Source organism: Agelaius tricolor, unplaced genomic scaffold, assembly GCF_023055355.1.
Source record: "Agelaius tricolor isolate 1412-34295 unplaced genomic scaffold, bAgeTri1.0.p SCAF_5, whole genome shotgun sequence".
NCBI lineage: Eukaryota > Metazoa > Chordata > Aves > Passeriformes > Icteridae > Agelaius > Agelaius tricolor.
The window spans coordinates 8,602,101-8,621,677 of NW_027269265.1; the positions used below are offsets into that span (position 1 = coordinate 8,602,101).

General features: G+C 43.2%; 1 protein-coding gene across 6 annotated transcripts; it reads left to right on the forward strand.

The window, feature by feature from the left end:
* The first annotated feature begins 3,250 nt into the window (after positions 1–3,250).
* LOC139589709 (SERTA domain-containing protein 2-like) lies at positions 3,251–17,367 on the forward strand. Of its 6 annotated transcripts, none has more exons than XM_071426293.1 (5): positions 3,316–3,409; positions 4,929–5,035; positions 5,236–5,334; positions 6,321–6,439; positions 13,920–17,367. In XM_071426293.1, exon 5 carries the CDS (start codon positions 13,924–13,926, stop codon positions 14,776–14,778), a length of 855 nt encoding a protein of 284 aa, XP_071282394.1. In that variant the 5' UTR covers positions 3,316–3,409; positions 4,929–5,035; positions 5,236–5,334; positions 6,321–6,439; positions 13,920–13,923; the 3' UTR covers positions 14,779–17,367. The 6 variants fall into 6 exon arrangements, with proteins under 6 accessions (XP_071282389.1, XP_071282392.1, XP_071282394.1 ...); XM_071426292.1 differs by lacking the exon at positions 3,316–3,409 and adding an exon at positions 3,662–4,069; XM_071426291.1 differs by lacking the exon at positions 4,929–5,035 and having other exon boundaries at positions 3,264–3,409.
* The last annotated feature ends 2,210 nt before the right edge of the window (positions 17,368–19,577 follow it).

Below are 19,577 nucleotides of genomic sequence, written 5' to 3' on the forward strand. Positions count from 1 at the left end.
TTTTTTGCCTCTGCTTTGTTCAAAAGGTATAGGGGGAAAGTGCTTTTTCTTGTAAATTGTGATTCTTTTGACAAGAGAGATCAATGGCTAATTTCCTACTTTGAGAAATATTCTGTAAGGTGTTGTTAGGTTTTGTATTAACCGTCTTGTGTCATAGCTTTTTCTAATAAACTTAAGTAGGTGTAGGAATAGTTTGTTCACAGAGGCTTTACACCAAGAAGAGCTGATAAAACTAACAAGGGTTTGGTGCAGTGTGCTCTGCCTTTCTCACTTCCCTATGGAAGGGTGGCATAACAGGATCATTCTGCCATTCAGCTCTAGAACAGCTCATTCATTTCAACCAAATCCATCAGATCTCACAGTCACTACATTTTTAGAATGTTTCCAAGTGTGGAGATACAAGGAGAAAACAGCATTCTGTACTGATAGCCAGTAATCCAGATAAGGGAGAGACATAAGTTTCCAGGCATGAGACCAGCTTCAATTAGAGCTCATACCTTAGACACAGAGTAATTAATCACAGGCATAAATCCATAGGAAAGCAGACTTTGTTAGTTCTTGTGTTCATGGAACTGTGTTTTTAAATAGATGCCGAGTGTGAAGGTAAGAAGAAGTAGCAAACCCCCAGCATTCCTTTCAGATGAGTTATATAGAGACCCTGATTGGTTTGGGGGTTGTGTTTTTTTCCTGGTTTATGTGAAATTTGCTGCAAAATCAAATATGCTGCTTGTGAGAATGGCATCCTGGTCTGCTGCAGTGAGTACAGTCAGACTGAAAGGCCATGTTTAAAGCTTTAAAAAATCATATACAACCCTTGGTTTGCCTCAAGCTCAGTTCAACTCAAAATGGGAGAGCATTAGACTCCTAGAACATGACCTCATTTGAGAATGTAAGCACTTTTTAAAGGAAGATTTTTGTCAAGAAAGACCTTATATGTGAGCACAGCTCTCTGAATTCTTCACTGTGTGTGACAAGCATGGCTCCTCTAGCACGAGACATTAAATATTGCCAAGCTGATCGAGGTTCCAGTTCTTTTATGTGAATCCCACTGCTAACACAAGCAAAAAAGTGACCAAACCCTTTGCAAATAATCACCATATTTTGTGTCATTTATATTAACTTCTTCAGGTGTTAAGCCATGAATCCAAAGTTCCGATGCATGCATTTAAACAACTCCAGGTTCTTTTTTGCTGTAGCTCTTGTCAGATCATGCTTGAAACAACTGACCTTTCCAGAAACACCCACTAGAAGGCACATTCAGCCTTTTCTATTGTACAGAACAAAAACTGCTTACAGAACAGCTGACCACCTCAGGTTAATCACTCAAGCAAGAGTGAGGAGAGCAGGGTGACCAGCGTTGGTGTCTTTCTGGAAGGTCTGCTGGGCTGGAGGAGAATGGCTGTACCAGAGGCTCAAGCTTTGAGCTGGAGAGGGAGAATTGTCCAGGACTGTCCTGGTGCTGCAGGGATGCCCAGAGGTCATAGACTTTTGGCCAACAGGGATCAAGTCTGCAAAGCCTAATCTTGACTCAAGCTATGGGGACACTTTGGTGGTACTGCTAGTTAAACTACCCCTTTATATTCTGTATTAGACATAATGATTCCAGAACCATCCCTTCTGCACCAGCTACCTTTGTATGCCTGTCCTGTGTCAATTCCTTGGAGATAATCCCCAGCAGATGGCAGGGGTTGGTCCTGGTGCAACACTCCTGGCTGTCCCTGGTTGACTTCAGCAGACACAAGAATCCTGAACATCTCAGAGTTACTCCTCCACTTAAGCCACCGTGTGTGGTGGGAAGGAAGGGATCTTGGGGAGGTGTTTGGTCCACTCCTCCCCCTCAGTGCTGACACTGCAGCAGATGGACCATGGGGGTCGGGGTGTCACTCCTCAGCTCCGGCAGCGTGTCAAAAAGGATTCATTAGTGCTTCTCATGGCAGTGCTCGCTGCCCTTCTGTGCTCCATGACCTCCAGCAGTGAGGTCAGAGCACAGCTGTGGCTGGGGAACTGGGGACACCATGCTGCAGGAGAGAGGTGGCCTGGAGAGACGATGTCCCTGTCCTCAGCGAGGGACACCTCACCCACAGGGGTCACCTTGGCTTTCTGTCCCTCTGCCCTTCGCCCCCATTGCACACTCCTACCCCAAGTGCCCATGAGGAGACACAAGAGTTAAAATCTGTTGGACCTGAGGGTTTAAAAGAAAAAATCTCCTTTGCTGAATTATCACAAAAACCAGCTGATCTTTCCTCGAAGTTGTGGTGTATCTCCACCAGAAAACTGAAAATGTTTCTGTAGTATTTATGAGACCGACATGGAAGCTTGTGCATGAGCTTGGTCTGTACTTGCTGTCTATGTAGGAACCCGTCTGTGCAAATGTCCTTGAGTTTTGTTTGGTTTTAATGTCCTAGAGATTGGCTCTTCCAGAGATGGGTTTAGATCAAGCAGCTTTTAGGGGATACATCAGGTAACCAACCCATGGCAGGGTTCGACAAAGGATCAAAATCGATCTTTACAAATACTTCAATGTCAGATTTTGAAATCTGGTTTGTACAAACACTCGTGCCAATGTAACTTGATTACGCAAATGCCCGTGAAAAGCAAATATGAGGTTCGAGCACGGCTAAAACCACCACGTCTTTGAAGAAAAAAAAAATCAAGTGAATATTCATGGGAGAATTGTGCAATGTTTGACGTAGCTCTAGGGCTGGTCGGAGACGTGTGCGCCTGGTGTCCCAACAGGCCTGGCACCGGGGCGTTGTAGGAACGCCGCTCTGTAGAGGCCCTAGGCGTGCCTTTTACTGAAATTTGGTAGTTTTGGTCACAGACGGACTGCGAGTTTATACAAAAAAAAAGGGGGGGGCAGGAGCAGGGGTGGTTGTGGGGTTGGGTGCGAGCTGGCCGGTGGCTCCGCGGTGGTTTCACGGCAGCAGCGGCGGGCGGAGCAGCGCCGTGCGGAGCGGAGCCGAGCCCGGCGCGGCCGCTCCGCCATCCCCGGCAGCACGGGCGGGGCCGCCCCCGGAGCGCCGCGCCGGGAACGCGGGACTCGGCGGCGCCCGCGCCCCCATTGGCTGAGCCCGCCTAGCGGCCCCGCCCCCCGGCTCTCCCGGCTCGCTCATTGGGCGGTGCGGCGGGACCAGCCGTAGCCCCGCCCTCCCGGCTCGCCGGCCAGTCAGAAAATGGTTGCCGGGCAGGTTGAAAGGGCCGCCGGCCAATGGGAGGGCGGGCAGCTGGCGCGCGCGGCGCACGCAGCGCCCCCCCGCGGGAGCCGCGGGCGGAGGGAAGGGCGGAGCGGAGGCTGCCGGGGCCCGGCGGGGGTGGCGCTGCCTCCGCCTCCTCCCGGCCCGAGTCCCAGCCCCGCCGAAGGGAGGGAGCGCGGCCGGCCGCGAACGAACGGGGCTTCCTCTGCTCCCAGGTGGGGCGCCGGGCGGGAGGCGGCGGGAGGGCGCGGGGCTGGCAGCCGCGGGCAGGGGGAGGGTGGCGGCGGTCGCGGGGTGACGGCGGGGCACGGCGGGCGGCCGAGGCGGGGGCGGCGGGAGCCCCGACGGGGCGGGGGGGCCCTGCCGTTGAGGGGCGGAGGGGCAGCCGGCGGTGCGGTGGGAGAGGAGGGGACAGCGGGGACAGGTGGAGCGGACGGCGGGCCCCGGGGCGGTGCGGGGTGGACAGACGGCGGCCCCGGCGAGCCGGGCTGGGGCCAGGGGCAGAGCGGCGCCGGGGTGCGGGTGCGGCGGCCCCGGGGAGCCGGGCTGGGCGCGGGCGGAGCGGCCGGAGCGCGGCCGGCGGTGGAAGTTGTTCGCGCAGTTATAATTAGCCCGGCTGGGGTCTGAGCGAGCCGGGCGGAGGGAGGAAGGGGGAGGAGTGTAACTTTTCGCAGCTCGGGAAGCCCAAGGTTGTCTCTGGTTACCGCTGCCCACGGCCGCGGCGGGGGCGGGACGGCCGCAGGAAGCACCGACGCGCCTTCCACAAAGGCCAAATGGTGGCAGGAGCCGCGGGAGCGGCTGCGGGAGGGCGGCACGAAAGGGCTCTCCCTGAATCCCGGCCGCTCCATCCTGGCTCTCCTCATCGCTGCCGCTCGGTACTTGAGACTTATGTATAAGCTGCAGTTGCGTTTTTAAAAGCAGGTTTTGCTGGGCTTAATAAACGTGTGTTATTCTGGGCTACGAGCAGGTGGATGGGACTGGAGGAGCATAAAGATTGGTCTCTATGCATATTGCAGATTAAGCTCGCAAATAGGTGCAGTTAATAATTTCTGCCCTAGTTAGGCCTGGAATTTTTCGAACTGTGTTGGAATGCTCGTTTCTAAAAGCATAGGTGGGAGCCTTATGCAGTAGTTTTCCACTTTATTTTTGATGTGGCTAAAATTCCATAGCTCGGGCAGTTAACTGCAATGTGGGAAATGCCATTAACATTTAAATGATGCTGTAATTTCAAAATTCTAAAGTGACCCCTAAACACGTACTAGGAAAGGAAGACAGAAAGTAATCCACTAGAGATATAATTCATAGTGATTTGCAGCTACTGTGTCTTCTATAGTTGCTTTTTTTTTTCCTAACAGATTGTAAAAATTACACCTAATAACCTTACTTTTGTACTTCTTCCTGACACTTAACCCAGTATGCTCAGAAATCATACAGGGCAAAAGTCAAAACCTCCACAGTTTCTTCTGCAGGAATCCTTTGAGGTGTCTAATAAAGAAATTAAATTTGAAAACTTCTTGACTTCATCTCCGTCTAGCAAAATATTGGACTTCTAAACCACAAGTAACAGTACTATTTTTTTTCATCCAGTGCTTCTAATTCTGTTGGGTTTGGGGTTTTTCAACTAAGGTGCTGAAATCTAAAATTTTTCAACGTTTTACTATGCTTGTTAGCTTTGTGAAGTTGTTTTAGCATTAAAGAATCCTAAAACTCTAAAACGTGTGTTTTTATATTCAGTGTATAGAAAATGCAGTGACTGCACACCTCTCCCTGTGACCTAACAAGTACTCTTTAATGAACCTCAATAGTGACCACCTGAAGTCCTGCTGTTTCAGAGCAAATAGGTTATGAATCTTCATTTGTCTCTTTATTTGGGGCTTTTTTTATTTTCTAATTATTTACAGATAGCATGGATATCATTATACTGGGAAATAAATCAGCTTCTAGGAGGAGGAGGGAGATGTTAATGTGTTTGTTGCTGTGGGTTAGATTTGGCTTGCTGAGGTCACGGGCATTTTACTGCTGTTTTACTGCATTTTTACAGTTCCGAGGTTCTGTAAGCGGAGGAGCCCTTTGCTAGCATCAGGCTATGAGTTGCTATGTAAGATGAACTGTAGGCGTTTACTTGCCCGTCTGTCTGAATGTAAGACTGCCTTTCACTATGTATTATTTTAAGATTTGTGCAATAATGTGTGAACCCTGGGTTTTTGCTCGTGAGGGGCTGTGTTTGTGCAGCCAGTGCTGATCCTTGCTCCTGCGGTGCATTTGTGGGTTTGCCGTAGCTGGGTCAGGTGTCTGCGTGTGTGATGTGCACAAACTGGCACGTCACATCCAGTCCTGCCTGCAGGCTCTTAGCCCCTGCAAGGGCTTTCATCCTTGCAATTCATAACTGTTGGGTTCTCCAGGTGGAGGTGAGACCCCAAGAGCATGGATCGTGCGATTCCCTCCACATTTCCCAGCCTAGCCCATAGTTCACTGTCACTTGAGCCTTTTCACGTTTCCCAGTTACCAATGCCTTGAGCTAATCCATGATTTAATCCATGTGGTCTCTGGCCATACTGCAGATGTTGCTGTATCAGGGGTTTGATGGAACTGGTGCCACACTGAACATTAGACACAATCATAGGACACCTTCTCAACTGCCTTCTCATACTGGTTTTATGTATGCTGAAAAAGAGGAAAGTTGGAGAATTAAATAAAAATCTAACTGGTTTTGCAGCCTGTAAGCATTAGGGGATAATTGTGAAATGTATTCTCTCTCCTGATTGTGTAATTTTTGAGATAATTGCAATTGTAAATTGGTGTTCAATAACCTTAGGAAGTAGCAGTGCCAAGTCCTTATCCTAAAGCCTAATGCTCAGAGGATCAGCATTCTGCAATACTCATTTACAAAAGATAATTTCCGCATTTTATGTGTTCACAGGTAAAGCAGTTAGGTCCTCTTATTTTGGTGTATTTGTGAATTTTAGGGGGTTTAACCCACATTTATCTGCTTTTCTAGAATTTACCACAAATAATTTAAAAAGTTGTATTGAATTGTGTGCTTAATGCTTCTGGTTAAAAAAAAAAAAATAAAAACCACCACATAGTAATTAAATACTCTGATTTTGTTTTGTTTTTCCTCTTAAGTCGCATCATCCTACCTCAGTGGATGGCTTGGCCTCTGGGATAGCTCAAGACTCTTGGATGACCACGCTTTATGCAAAATCCAGAATCTTCCTGCCTGGAATCCTTTCTGTTTTCTAAGGGTAACGACTTCTATGTTTTTATGAAATTGTATCTCATGTGCATAGGATGTGTTCTGATAATGGGCTGCAGATGTTATTTGTGGATTAGAATGATAAACTGAAATATATCTTTTTAAAATGGGATATATAATATAAAATGAGGTAAAAACTTTGGTTTGAGTGTTCTGAATTTCCGTTACTATTTTTTTCCTTGATAAGGGGGAATTATCACAATTCAATAAAACATATTACTTTAAGATCACATTCGTATTGGAAATTGGTTAACTAAGACTTCAGTCTTACAGTAAGATCCACTGTTCAGCTGCTAAAATTGAGTGTTGCAGTTCTGTCTTGTGAGAAGGTGGCACTTTAGATACTGAAGTAAAGTTGTGTACTACAGGAGAAAATTCAATGAAAATTCATGATTTCTGATTTGGTCACAGAAAGAATAGATGCACAGTCCTCTATCAGGAAAAAAGCTCTTTTGTTGTTTGCTTTCACTGTTAATGGTCCAATTTTTTCTGTTAAAAGTATGGGCATGCCAATTTTTAATATTGAATAAGCTGTAACTTCCTTTATTAGTAGATCTTTTAGATCCCTGTGACCCTAAAACATGTGTCAGTGTTAGGTAGGGGAATGCATCTAGTGTCTCTGTTGGAAGCAAATGTGGGATTGAGCACTGTTAGTTGACTAGAACAAGCTGTGAAGAGGTCTGCCATTGCATTTGCAGCTCTAATGATTATTTGCTTCTCCAGTGAGATGCTTTGGTGGAACCATGGTGGTTTGGTTCTTCTTGTTTCCTTTATGAGTCTTAGGTTCTCAGTTAATTATAGTTTAGCTTTACTATGGGTGTTTCTAGGTTTAGTAACTCTTGATTATGTATTAGCTTCTGCCAACTACTATTGATTCTTTGTTTAAATTACTCCAGGCCCTTCTTCCACTAAAAAAAAAAATAAATCCACCCAGAATCTGTGAAAAAACCTTACTAAACACACTCCCATTGAAAATATAGACATGAGATTTATTAATAAATGTGGAACAAGATACACAAGTGACAGGCAAGAGTGATAGTGGTTTAGTTTGGGGTTTTTCATGGGTGGAAGTTTCTCTCTACTGAGCACTGGAACCCACTTGCTTTAGCTGTGGAAGGTACAGATCCTAACAGAGTTCCTTCTCCAGAGTGAAATGGCATGCTCTGAAACTCAGCTGCCATAGTTTGTAAAGCAAAGCCCTTATCAGTGCTTTGTGAAATGAAATGGGAGTAAGGAACTTAGAAAGATGTCCTTAAGTGCAGGAATTTTCCAGATCCCAGTAGACATAACATAAACAGGTTGTTTTGGGGGGGGTTTCAGAATAACTCTTAAATCAAAGTAAAACTTCTTTCCAAGTGCTTCCTAAACATCATTTCAGCTCCTAAAATATTTGTGTATGATACAGGTTTATTTTCTACTTCCACACATAGTCAATGACAGTGGGAACATTATTAATTCCAGAATAGTTCTGTACTAAACCCAGTCTTCCTCTCATTCCTTTCCTGTACCTAATGAATGCTATTCAGGCTAGTCTGACTTTCAGAATGTGGGGAAATCCTTAGGTGTGGGGTTTCTTCTGTTTTGTTTGCAGAGTTGTTGTGTGTGTGTTTGTTTTTGGGTTTGTTTGTTGTTTTTGTTGGGGTTTCTTGAGTCTGAACAGTAGCATATCTTGGTTCTGTGTTCCACTTGCTTTGTACCAGACTGTGGGTGTGTTACAGGTCAGGATTTGTTGACCAAAAAGTTGACATTAAGTCTTCTTTCTTTGAGCAGCCATTTTCTGGTAATTTCTGACTCCTGTGAAGTTGTTGCATAGGAGTTTAGGTATGGGAGTGAGCTGGCAGGACTGCCCTCCTCCCTGTGTGCACACTTTTAGTCACTTGTGCCTTCTCCAGCAGTTACTCATCTTGGCTAAACTGGGCCAGGGCTGAGGGGGATGGGGAGGCAATGGACTTAAACACACTTCTGAATGTTTGGAAGTATCTTCAGGTCTAAACTTTTTTCATTTAGTGTTTCCTAAGGTATTTAGTCGTTCCCTCACTTGCTCAGGGTAACAGGCAAGATGTAGTGTGGGGATCTCCAGCACTTGCTGGGGACCCTAGATCAGAGATGTTCTGTGTGCTCTGACAGCTTACACTGTTATGTAAGGCATGTCCAAGTGATCAGCACTAAGCCTGGATGGGAGGAAGGGATTTGTGCTGTGTCTGTTAACTGCACCTTCAGCCTTTCCATTTCCTTGTGCACTTTCTTCTATGTGAAATATCAATAGCCAGTCCAGCACTTAATTAAAACTGCTTGTGAAGTTGTGTTGCCTAAAAATGTGTGTCAGGTAGGGGAAGGATTATCTTTAAAAACAGTGTACAGCATACATCAAATAATTCTGGGGAGCAGCCGTAGCTGCTGGGGTGTTTGTTTTCCTTTGCACTTCTGCAGATGGATGTGTGCTTGTGAGATGTGTCCATGAAGAGAGGGGAGGGCAGAACACCAGGTTATCAGCCAGCCTTGGTCAGTCACTAACACAAATCTACAGCCCAGAGAGTCTGTCTGTCTTTACTCTTACATGGTTTCTATAGTTACGAGACAAAGGAGACTTTGAAAGGGAATTGCCCAAATTACAATAGCAAGGATTTGATTTTAATACCTAAGTTGCATTACTGCAAACTGGACAGGCAGCTTTCACTCATGAGGTGCTTGCACACCTGCAAAGCTGGTATTTTTGTCCTGTAAGAAAAAGCAGTATTTCCCTTTGAGGCTGTCTTGGGCTGAAAAATACACCACTGTGGCTGTACAGAAAGGATCAAGCAAGTTTGAAGTTAATAATACTCTAAAAAGAAAAGCCAAAAGGTACCACTATGAATTCAGTTATCTTTACCTGGATAGGAAATGCCAGGTACTTTATTGATGATCTTGCTATTTAAACATATTTAGTGGTAAATAAATAACTGTTTAATACAGTGCATGAGAAGTTTGTGTTCATACAATACTAACCGTGGCAGTCATGTTTCATGCACTCATTATTTTTAAGCTCTTCCCTACTGAAAATTAAAGCTCTGCGAGGTCCTGACTTCTAAACATTGTTTAACTTTTCTCTTTAGTTCTCGCTCGTATTCCAAAAAAGTTTTTAAGTAGTAGTTTGCCCAGATAGAAGTAATTGAGGGTTTTCACATGTTGCATTATTCCTTGAGAGTGTTCCCAGCTGTACTTCCCAGCCATGTGTCAGTGGCAGCTGCACTGTCAGGCCGTGTGACAGATGGAGCTGAAATGGTGGCACGGGCCCTGTATTGTCCACAACACGTTGCAATGTGAATTTTTCTCGGTAGCCTGGAATGTTTCTTCTGAGTAGCTGCGCCCTGACCAGGCCTGTTTGTTTGGTATTGTGTGGATTTGCCAACCAGGGACGTGCTTCTTCCCTCCCAAGTTTTTTCAAACCCTGGTATGGTGTAGGGTTACAGTGCTTGGATGCTTCTTCCCATCTTAGCAGGGAGGAGTTGCAATGAAATGTCCTCCATGGAGGACTGGAAGGAACTGAGGAACATGCTGTCAGGGCAGAATTTCTGTGTAGACTCCATTGTAGTTCAGTGATGTGAATAGAGAGTTTGGTACTCCCAAATACTGAGTTCACTTTGCTTCCTTTTCTCTATATCTGAAAAATTATTTTCATTAAAAAAGCATTCTGCCATAAGCAGCCTGTGGCTCAGTTTGCATTGCTGTAATGGGAGAGGATGAGAAGATGCCAGGAAAAAAGTTGAGATGTGTTGCTCCTCATTGTTTCTGTGTTTTTCATGACAAAAGATTTTAAAATAGATCATCTGAACAGAAAAAAAAATTTTTGTTGTGGAACTTTTTCAAGTTCAAGAAAAGGGTGACTTAAGTTTGCTGCTTTTATAATTGAACAGCTATGTGAAGACCTTACATTTGAAGTTGGCATAAACTTTTCATTTTTATTTCGTTTATTTACTTACAAATCACAGAGTTATCAGATTGGCACATCCCAAAATCCTGTTAGTTGACCCAATTTTTTTGAGATGCGAGTTGGTTCCTGGAATCAGGCTGGAGTGAGGAGAGTGCAGTTTTTGGAGCCTGTGCTTCAGCGTGCCCAGATTGTGCTGCTCTGAGCTGATGGAAGGGCTGACACTGCTCCTCCTCTGAGCAGGCAGCTGGGGTTTGTGTGTGCACGGCTGCTCCTTTGCCTTACTACCAAAAATTGAAGTGGGCTAAGCATTGCATAATTAAATAATGCCATCAGCATCTTCTGCTGCAAAGTAATGCTGTGAAAGAGAGCATCTGACTGTGAATTTTGGGTTTGGGATGAGGTGTCAATGGCAGTGCTACAGCAGAACAAGGTACTTAGGAAATACACAGTAGTGTGTTAAAGATCTGATCCCATCAGAAATTCTTGTGTTAGAAAGTAAAGCAAAAGGCCTGATAAAATGTAGATTAGCTCCTAACAAAGGGGCTTTGTGTCTTTTGTAGGTCAGCAGCTGAGTCTGTTTGACAAGAACTGAAATTTAATGTCTCCTGTAGCAACCATGACACTAGTCATTTTTAAATCCACTGTACTGTACCAATGGTACTCTGGTTTTTATTAGCCTTTTACAAATTTTTGTGTAACCTCTGAAGTCATCTAGCTCCTTGTGGGAGAGTAGGGGATCCTTCCTGTTAGGAAATAAATCAATGTTAGACAGAATTTCTAAAATGTAAGGTAGTACTATGTTTGTTTATTTTAAAAACACATCTTGGGAGTGGAGAGTATGTTAAGTAGAAACATTTTGAAGTTGGAGCAAATAGTGTTTCTTGCACTTCATTTTCATAGTCAAGTGCTGTCATGCTCAAGCATTGTTACATGTTTGTAAAATGCTCTGGGACAAATTTTATGAAGGAAATTTGAGGAATGAAAAGAGGGGTGTCTGCCTATATGAGCATGAAGTATTTAGTCTAACAAGACTACTGTTTGAATTGAAAAGTAAAACATGTCATATTAAGTTGTTTCTGTGAAATTATACATCCTTGCCTGTCATAGTCTGCTTGCTCTTGAAGCTTGCTTACAGAATTTAAGTACTAGCACATTTTTGAGATGTTAGGAATTAACATAATTTTTATAATTCAAAGAGATAAGAATAGTACGTCCTGTGTGTCTAACAAAGTATAAATGTGTATTTTTAAAAATATATTAAAAGCAGTAAATTATCAAAACCAAGCATTCTGAACGTGTGATATGTCAGAATTGCTGTTTCCTGTGTGGTCATATCTTCATTCCCTTATGGGTGTAAATTTTGGTCTGTTCAATTAATTGAGAGAAAAGCAAACAAACCCCACTAGTGTGCAGTGTATGGGAGTGATGGTGCTCAGTGAGGAAAGAGCTGTTCTGATGCATAATTTTTGTTCTTACAGTGATGCTGTGAGGTAATGGTAGTACACAACATTTAAATGCTACTTGAAATAGAGAGCTCACAATTTTATTGTGAGTTTATGATTTGCATAAATTGTTTCCACTACAACAGTTGGTATATTCAGCTGCAGTCTATTTGTCCCACATAAATGTGATTTTCCATAGATTGTGTCAAAAATTAGCAGTTACTGACATTATTGTGAATAGTTTGAGGATCCTTGACACACACACTGCCTCTCCAGAATGCTTTTATATTTTGTGCCTGAACTTTGTATCCATATTTGTCCTGATTTTGTTGTAATGGAGTGCTCAGTACTGGCTGGGTGTGTTTGCTCTTAATGGGGTGCTGGAGTGGGAGAGTGATACATGATCAGTGTGGGATGATGACCCGGGTGAGCAGGTACACCACTTCCAGACACCTTCTGGTTTTTAAAGAGATTCAGCTCGTGCTGTGGCACTTAAGCAGAAAACTCTGGAGAAAAACAGAGTTCCGTAGTTTAAAAGTTGCAGAAGTGGTAAGATTACAAGTAATTAAAGGTTGTTGCTGTTTCAAGAGTGACTGTGTTAATGAACTGAAGATAGACCAGACTACTCCCTGCTAAGTAAAAAGGCAGTCCTAGGACAAGTTGAATTTTATCCAGATATGTCCTTAAAAGAACAAAAAGTGTCTACTATTGAGAAGTCTGACACCTAAAATCCTGTAGCAGCTGTTTTCTCTCATGTGTCTTGCTGAAGAGGATGCAGTGCTTTCTTGCTTTCTGTTCCTCCAGAGGAGCAGAGTTCTCCAAAGCCTTGTCTGGGCAGATGGACATAGCCATGGAGCCCTGCAAATCTGGAGAAATCCTGAAAGTAAAAGAGGCTTTCTTTCTCTTGCTGCCTTCTCCTTGTCCCCAAAAGTCTAGCAACAGGCGAGCAGCTGGCAGCTGCAGCCATCAGCTGAGCTATTGCTGGCAGCATCCAGTGCTCACATGAAAAGGAAGTTGGGAGGCCTCAGCAGCGTGCAGGGTCTGGATCATTGTGCACGAAGGATCTGCCCTTAATCTGCCACTGCTGTCTAATTTGTGATTGCTTAATTTTTTTTAATAGTTTGGGAACAAGGTGTCTGTGTTCATGGACACTTTAGGATGTGTGTAACTAAGATTTTACCAGTGTTTTCTGTGCAGAGTACACTCCTTTTTTGTGTTTATATGAGTGATTGCATAGGGCTTGTTGTCCCTAATAAAACTCTTTAGACTTGGGATTGCAAAAAACCCAAGCAGGTATTTGTTTAGCTCACTTATATTTTAGAACTGTGTGTACAGGTTTTTGTACCACATTGTTCTACACCTACTGTATTTCAGTGCAAGAGCACACAAAGCAGAATGAAAGCAACTAAATTCTATTTTTTTCCCTTCCCAAAATTGGTCACTTATAAAATGCTGTTTGATAGCTTCCTGCCTGATGTTCTTAGTGTGAAGTCAGTGGCAGGTTGTGAACCCATTGTCTCTCTGTGAGCTCAGTGGCCCAGCCAGATTTCCTCCCACATTTAACCAAACTACCAAGATGTGGAATGGATATAAGGATCCCATGGGAGGCCCTGCTGTTGGTCTTGCTGTAAAACAATTTTGGGTCACCAAAGAAAAAAAGAGAAGAATCAGCCCTACATAGAATTCTATGTATGTTCTCAGAGTCACTGAGCAAGACATTAGAATGCTTTAATGAGATCAAAATGGGTGTTGAAAACTAGCTTGAAATCTTACCTGCTGTACCCAAGAATGAATGTTAAAGTGGAAATGATGAAATAGTCTGTAGTTTGATCCTTAATACAAGCACCTATTTTATTTCATGTGGACAGTCAGATATACTTAGAAGTATATAGCTTTATAAAAAAAGAGTTAGTATATTTCTTCCATGTTTTCTGCTTAGGAAAAACTTGCTATGAAACTATATAGCTGGAAAGTGCATCTTTTCAATGGAAGTACTATTACCTCTTGATGTTCTGTGACATAAAAAGTCTAAGCTAACCAATACATTGTACACTAGAGGGTTTTCAGAATTGTCTGTTGAGCCTGCCCAAGGTTAATTCAGGATTCTTGTCTTGCAGGTTCATGTTGGGGAGAGGCCTAAAGCGCAAGCTGAGTGACTATGAGGAGAGCATGGCTGGTCTCTCGAGTGCCTTTGACTCCAGCCGAGGTCTGTCCTACCCCCTCAAGAGGCAGCTGGTGCTCAACATGTGCCTCACCAAGTTACAGACGTACAAAATGCTGGTGGAGCCCAACCTGCACCGCTCCGTGCTCATCGCCAACACCGTGCGCCAGATCCAGGAGGAGATGAGGCAAGAGAGCAGCCAGCAGCCAGTGAACATCTGCCCTGGCATTGCTGCTGCTGCTTCTCACAGCTACCCAGGGATGGAGGCACCTGGCATTTCCCTTCAGCTGCCTTCAGGTGTTGGTCAGCAGGAGCCCCACTGCTGTGAGCTGCGCTCTGGGGAGGATCCGATTGAGAGCAGCCTGCTGATCGTTTCAGATGATGACATGTCATCTGCTATCTCATCTATTCTGAAGGATTTAGACTTTGTAGAAGATATCAGCCCACCTACTTGTCTGGTTCCTACTGGAGATGACCAGCCAAAGTTCCCAGAAAATACTGGTCTGAAACTAGAAGATGACAGGCAGGATTTGAAGGGAGCTGAATGTGTGTTTGGTTCCTTTGAGATTTCAAATTCAACCAGTTACTTGAAGGATTTGGCAATAGATGACATTTTTGAAGATATTGACACTTCAATGTATGATTCAGACTTTTGCTGCCCTCCCCTGATGCCACCCAGATCACCATCTCTTGCTACAGAAGAACCATTGAAAACCTTCCCATCTTGTAATTCTTCTTCAGCAAACAACATTCAGATATGCAGAACAGATCTGAGTGAGTTGGACCACATCATGGAAATTCTGGTTGGATCCTGATACTTGTTTTACCCAAAGATACTTTTAGACTGCCACTTGGATTTGGTTTCAGGATAAAAGCCACTGGAATAGTTGTAAAGAATTCTTGTAAAAGCAAACTAAATAATAATTTGTCCATAGTAGAATTTTCTAAATAATTCCAAAACTTACAAACCAAAAAAGTGGCAGATTTTAAAAAAGAAAAATTATTTATCAGAACTGTGCAATCATCATTTTCCTTCCAGGGTGTATGTGGAACAATGGGCACATACCCTCATCACCCCTCATGCCTCTTTCAATAAACTTTTTTATGTGCAATTTTTAATTTGACAGAAGAATTTACATGCAAAGCAAATTTCATATGAGGTGATCTTTTACAAAGCCTCCACTTTATTTTTAATATCAGAGTCTATGCCAAGCTGGCATCTGTCAAGTTGCAGAGTTAGATTGTGTGGATTGCAGACATGTTCTTAGAGATGGGTATATTTTAAAAATGAGACACGCTTTGCTTTCTTTTGGTCAGAAAAGCAGATCAAGACACTTACCAACAAAGTCTCTTGCATTTTCTAAAGCATTCAGAACTATTTATTTTTGTAAATTTTATAGTCTTTCTACATTTTACTACGTTATTTCATCATAGTTCAAATATAATGGACTTCTAGTTGGATGTGTTTAGCACTACCTCTGAGCTGAAATGCTTTAACTCTTTCCAGTGCTTCATCTGAGACTGCAAATCTTTTTGTTTCTGTTTCTTTCTGGGGGAAAGTACTTCTAACTCATTAAGTTGATCCTTTGACAGTGACCTAGCTGATTTGTGAAATCAAGGATATTCAATGTTTAAAAACTTCTAAGTATTTACAAATTAATTTATATGTAGATTGTGCAATTTAACATTTTTCTGTCAGTATTATGTGCTTAGATTTTGAATAATCTTGGCGTTCTTTAAATTAAAATTTACTATGTACAGGTAGCTTTTTATTCTCTTTTGGAAAACACTGTCCTTCAACCCTGCTTTCACTACAGATTTTAAGATGATTTTTATGTGCAATATTATTTAAAGAGATACACATTTTTATACCTGGCATTGTGGGAAGAAACGCTTCAAACTTAAAGCCTCTAGCACCTTTGGAGGATACTCAGCCAACATTTCTGCATCCTTTGAGAAGCCAAGCTGAGAGCACTGAGAACACATCACCCTGTGCTGGGTGGGGCAGGGGTGTTTTTATGCAGATACACAAACACCCTGCTCATCTGGAGGTGAGATTTGCACTGGTTTTCCATCAGGCAGTGTGGGTTCTGTGTTTCAGCCTGAACCGAGGTCTAGATCGATCCCTTCTGTCGTCTTCTGAGTTTCACACTTGCACATTGCTTTTTGGTTTGGATTTTGTTTTTATTTTTCCTTCTTTTTTTAATTATAAAACTTTTACTTTGTTCTTGAAAGCTGCAGCACCTGTCTTGGAAACTTGCAGTCGTAAAACCTTTGCTTTGGTTTGTTGTATTTTTTGGGGTTTTGTTGTTCTGCTGAGCCTTTTTATGAACGGAGTGTCAGCAGAGGGGAAAAATGTTGCCTGTGTGTTGCATCTCACAGAAGTTGAAATCCTGGCCCTGTTGAAGGGGCCAGGGTGTCACCTGGTATTTCTAGTCTTAACTGATGCTGTGGCACACCTACTTTGTGCAGAGATCTCCATTTTTTACTGTGACTCTCTTGGTTAACAGTTAGCTGCCGACATAATTTGGTATCCCAGGCCAATGGAGAACCATTTCCAGTCACATCCTTGCAACCATCTGGGTTGTTTAGCAGCTGAAGGGTATAAATGTATTTATATGCATATATTGTATTGATTCTAATATAAAACTTCTGATCTAAAGCATTTTGAATTGCTGGATAAAGGGATTTGTTTGAAGAGTGTATAACTAGTTCTTGAAGAGGTACAGCTTCAGAATGTACACAGATTGTGCATTGTGTATAGACTACTCTGGCTTTTCCTCAGCCTCTACTTTTGTATTAAAAATATGACTGAATAAATCCTTGAAATATTAAGGGCCTTCTGCACTGTGATGAAACAGAGATGCGGTTAAAAATGTCTTTAAATTCAGTGATGAGGGATAAAATAAAAAGACTGCATCTAATCTCTTTTTGCATTTGAAAATATGGAATGTTACTATGCAGTAAAGATATTTTGGTATGAAAATTGTATCATATAGCAAATAGTGAACACTTAATAAATCCACTTACCTTGCAGTCTCTACAGAAACGGAAGAGAAGACAACTTGCTTTTCAACATTTATGTACTAAAGTTTTTTGTATACTGCAGCAAAAGATTTAATTGTTGGTAGATCTTTTATCAACAATTCAAAATGCAATTTTTGTACAAGTCCTGGCTACAGAGCTCTGTTTCTAATTGGTTGCTTGTGTCACAGTGCCAAGACCATGAGCTGGTGTGTAATGCAGTTCGGTTATGTTTGGAATTATGTGCAAAGGGAAGTTTAATTTTTAAATATGCACAAATTAATTTTAAAATCCTTCCATGTAAAATGAAGTTAGAGGCTAGTTGTGGTGGACCTATTTATTGTATGTTTGGAAATAAAAGCCACAGTTTTGCATTTAAACCGGTTGTATTTTGGAGCCTTTGGTATGTGACTGTTTTAAAAACAAAGCATAAAAAAATCTATGGCACTCTGCCACCTTTTCTTTGGTCTTTCACTCACAAAGACAAGTAGCATTTTCCCAAGGTATTTGAATCTTTTTTCCTTCTCCATATTCCTCCTCTCCCTCATCCTTTGTCCCTAGAAATAATAAACACCTTACAAACCTGTACAGAAGTAATTGCCCATAACAGGGTGGGGGATGAGGTTCCACATGAGGTTTCCACATACCCTGAAGGATGGATTCCTTTAGGGAAGCACCACAGCTTGAGCTGGGTGCCTCCAAAGAGGGACTATGAACACTGAAATTTCTGGGCAGTTATGCCTATAACAGTAATAATTGAGACTATTAAGAAGGTTTGGGGTCTTCATGGTGTTTGCTCCTCCACTGCTCAGTGGTCATTGCCTTGCGCAGCATCTCATCCTCCCAGTCTGGAATTTGGAATCTTCTACTAATGTTGCACTCACTGACCACAATCCATAGATTTTTCTCTATTTCAGCTATCAATACCTAAGCTGCAGCTTTGCTTGGCTCTTAGGTTTTCCCTGAAAAGCACTACACCCTCACATCCCCAAAGCAGGGATGGCCCACAGGGCGTTTTTCCAGCTGGTGGGGCAGGGGGATTCCTGTTGGGAACAGGTGACACAGGATTTTGGCACTGAGCTGCCCTCTGGGCTTTGTCTCCAGTGCCCTGTGAGGTGCTCCCAGCCCCTGCAGCTCTCGGTGTCCCTTCAGGGGTTGCTGTGCCTCAGAGCAAGTGTCACATACAGATGTCCTTGGCACACATAGTGGTGGCTCTTCAGACCCGTGTGCTTGGCAGGCTGCACCAAAGCCCTGCCTCTCTGGGCTAGTGAAAGGCTGCTTGGAAAATCAAACCAGCAGCTTCAGGTTCAGAGTTTTCCATCCTCTTCCTATTGTAGACCCTTCTGCAATGAACTTCTAAGGTTTGAATTGAGGCAGAATCACCATTTCCCCTCATTTTTAAATGTTTAAATAGAGATGAACCTCTTCATGTGCCATTTTAAGAATTACATCAAGTTCCCTCCATTTTAAGGGAAAAACTTTCTATCATATAGATTGAGGCATAACTTTCACTGATGAGGCTGCCCTGGCTGCTGCTCACAGAATTGCCCTTCCCTTTGCCATGGACCAGAGTGTGTAGAGCCCAGGTCTAGAGGGAACTGCACAGAAATCCGGTGCTGTGACCACCGTGCCATCAGCTCCTGCAGTGACTCATTCCTGAGGAAGCTGCTGTGGATGCTGCAGCACAGAGCTGAGCCTGTGCCTGTGGCAGCAGAAAACACTGCCTTTCAAGGGTGTGCTGCAGCTCAGTGTTTTAAGAAAATATTTTTGAAGCTTTCAGTGGTGTAAGCTTTCGTACATTGATTTTAGCCACGCTGAAATATCTGAACTTAAAAGCCTGCAGAGCAGCACAGCTCAGGACAGTGCTGCCTGAAACAGCTGGCTGGGCAGGGCTGGGTGCTGCCCAGGTGCTCTGTCCAGCTCTGTCATCTCTCTGCTGGAAGGGACACTTAAAAAAACCCCCTAATTTTCCAGCACAAGCAACAGTAAAATACACAAAATTAAATAACCTATCCATTAGTTCTGTGAGGAAGATGAATTATAAATTAGCAGCAAAACTAATTTTGAGCTGCTCAAAATCAGCATTAGAAGCGAGGCATTAAGCTCTGAAGTGTGTCTGTAGAAGTGTGTGTTAATAAAGTAGATGTTTGGGGAAGCTGGAGGATTTTTGGCATTTCAGGATTTGCCCAGCATTCACAGGCATCTCGCCTTGATTGAAAAAAGCAAAAAATGTTGCAACTTCATTCCATACATTTTTCCCTCATCAGGGCCTGCTTATCCCACCCAGCAGAGCTCTAAGCCAGGCTGGCTGTGCTCTGGCATCCAAGCTGTGCTGTGGGAGGCAATTTAGGAGCTTCTCAGGCATGTTTCAGTAGAAGCAACAAAAACTTTTTCTCTTTTGAATCTTCCAGAGGAGATCTGGAAAGTTAAATTTGGATCCACAGGGAAATTTGGGAGTTCACAATTAATTTGCAGGTAGCTCAGTTTTAGCCAAATTCCTTTTGCTGTCTTAACTGGAGTAGGCATACTCCAGGAAGTCCCATTTTTTAAACTATTAAAGCTGATCTTCATTATTAAAAAATACCAGAGT

Coding starts and splice junctions, on each gene's coding strand:
- LOC139589709 (XM_071426288.1), top strand. CDS start 13,924: ATGTTGGGGAGAGGCCTAAAGCGCAAGCTGAGTGACTATGAGGAGAGC.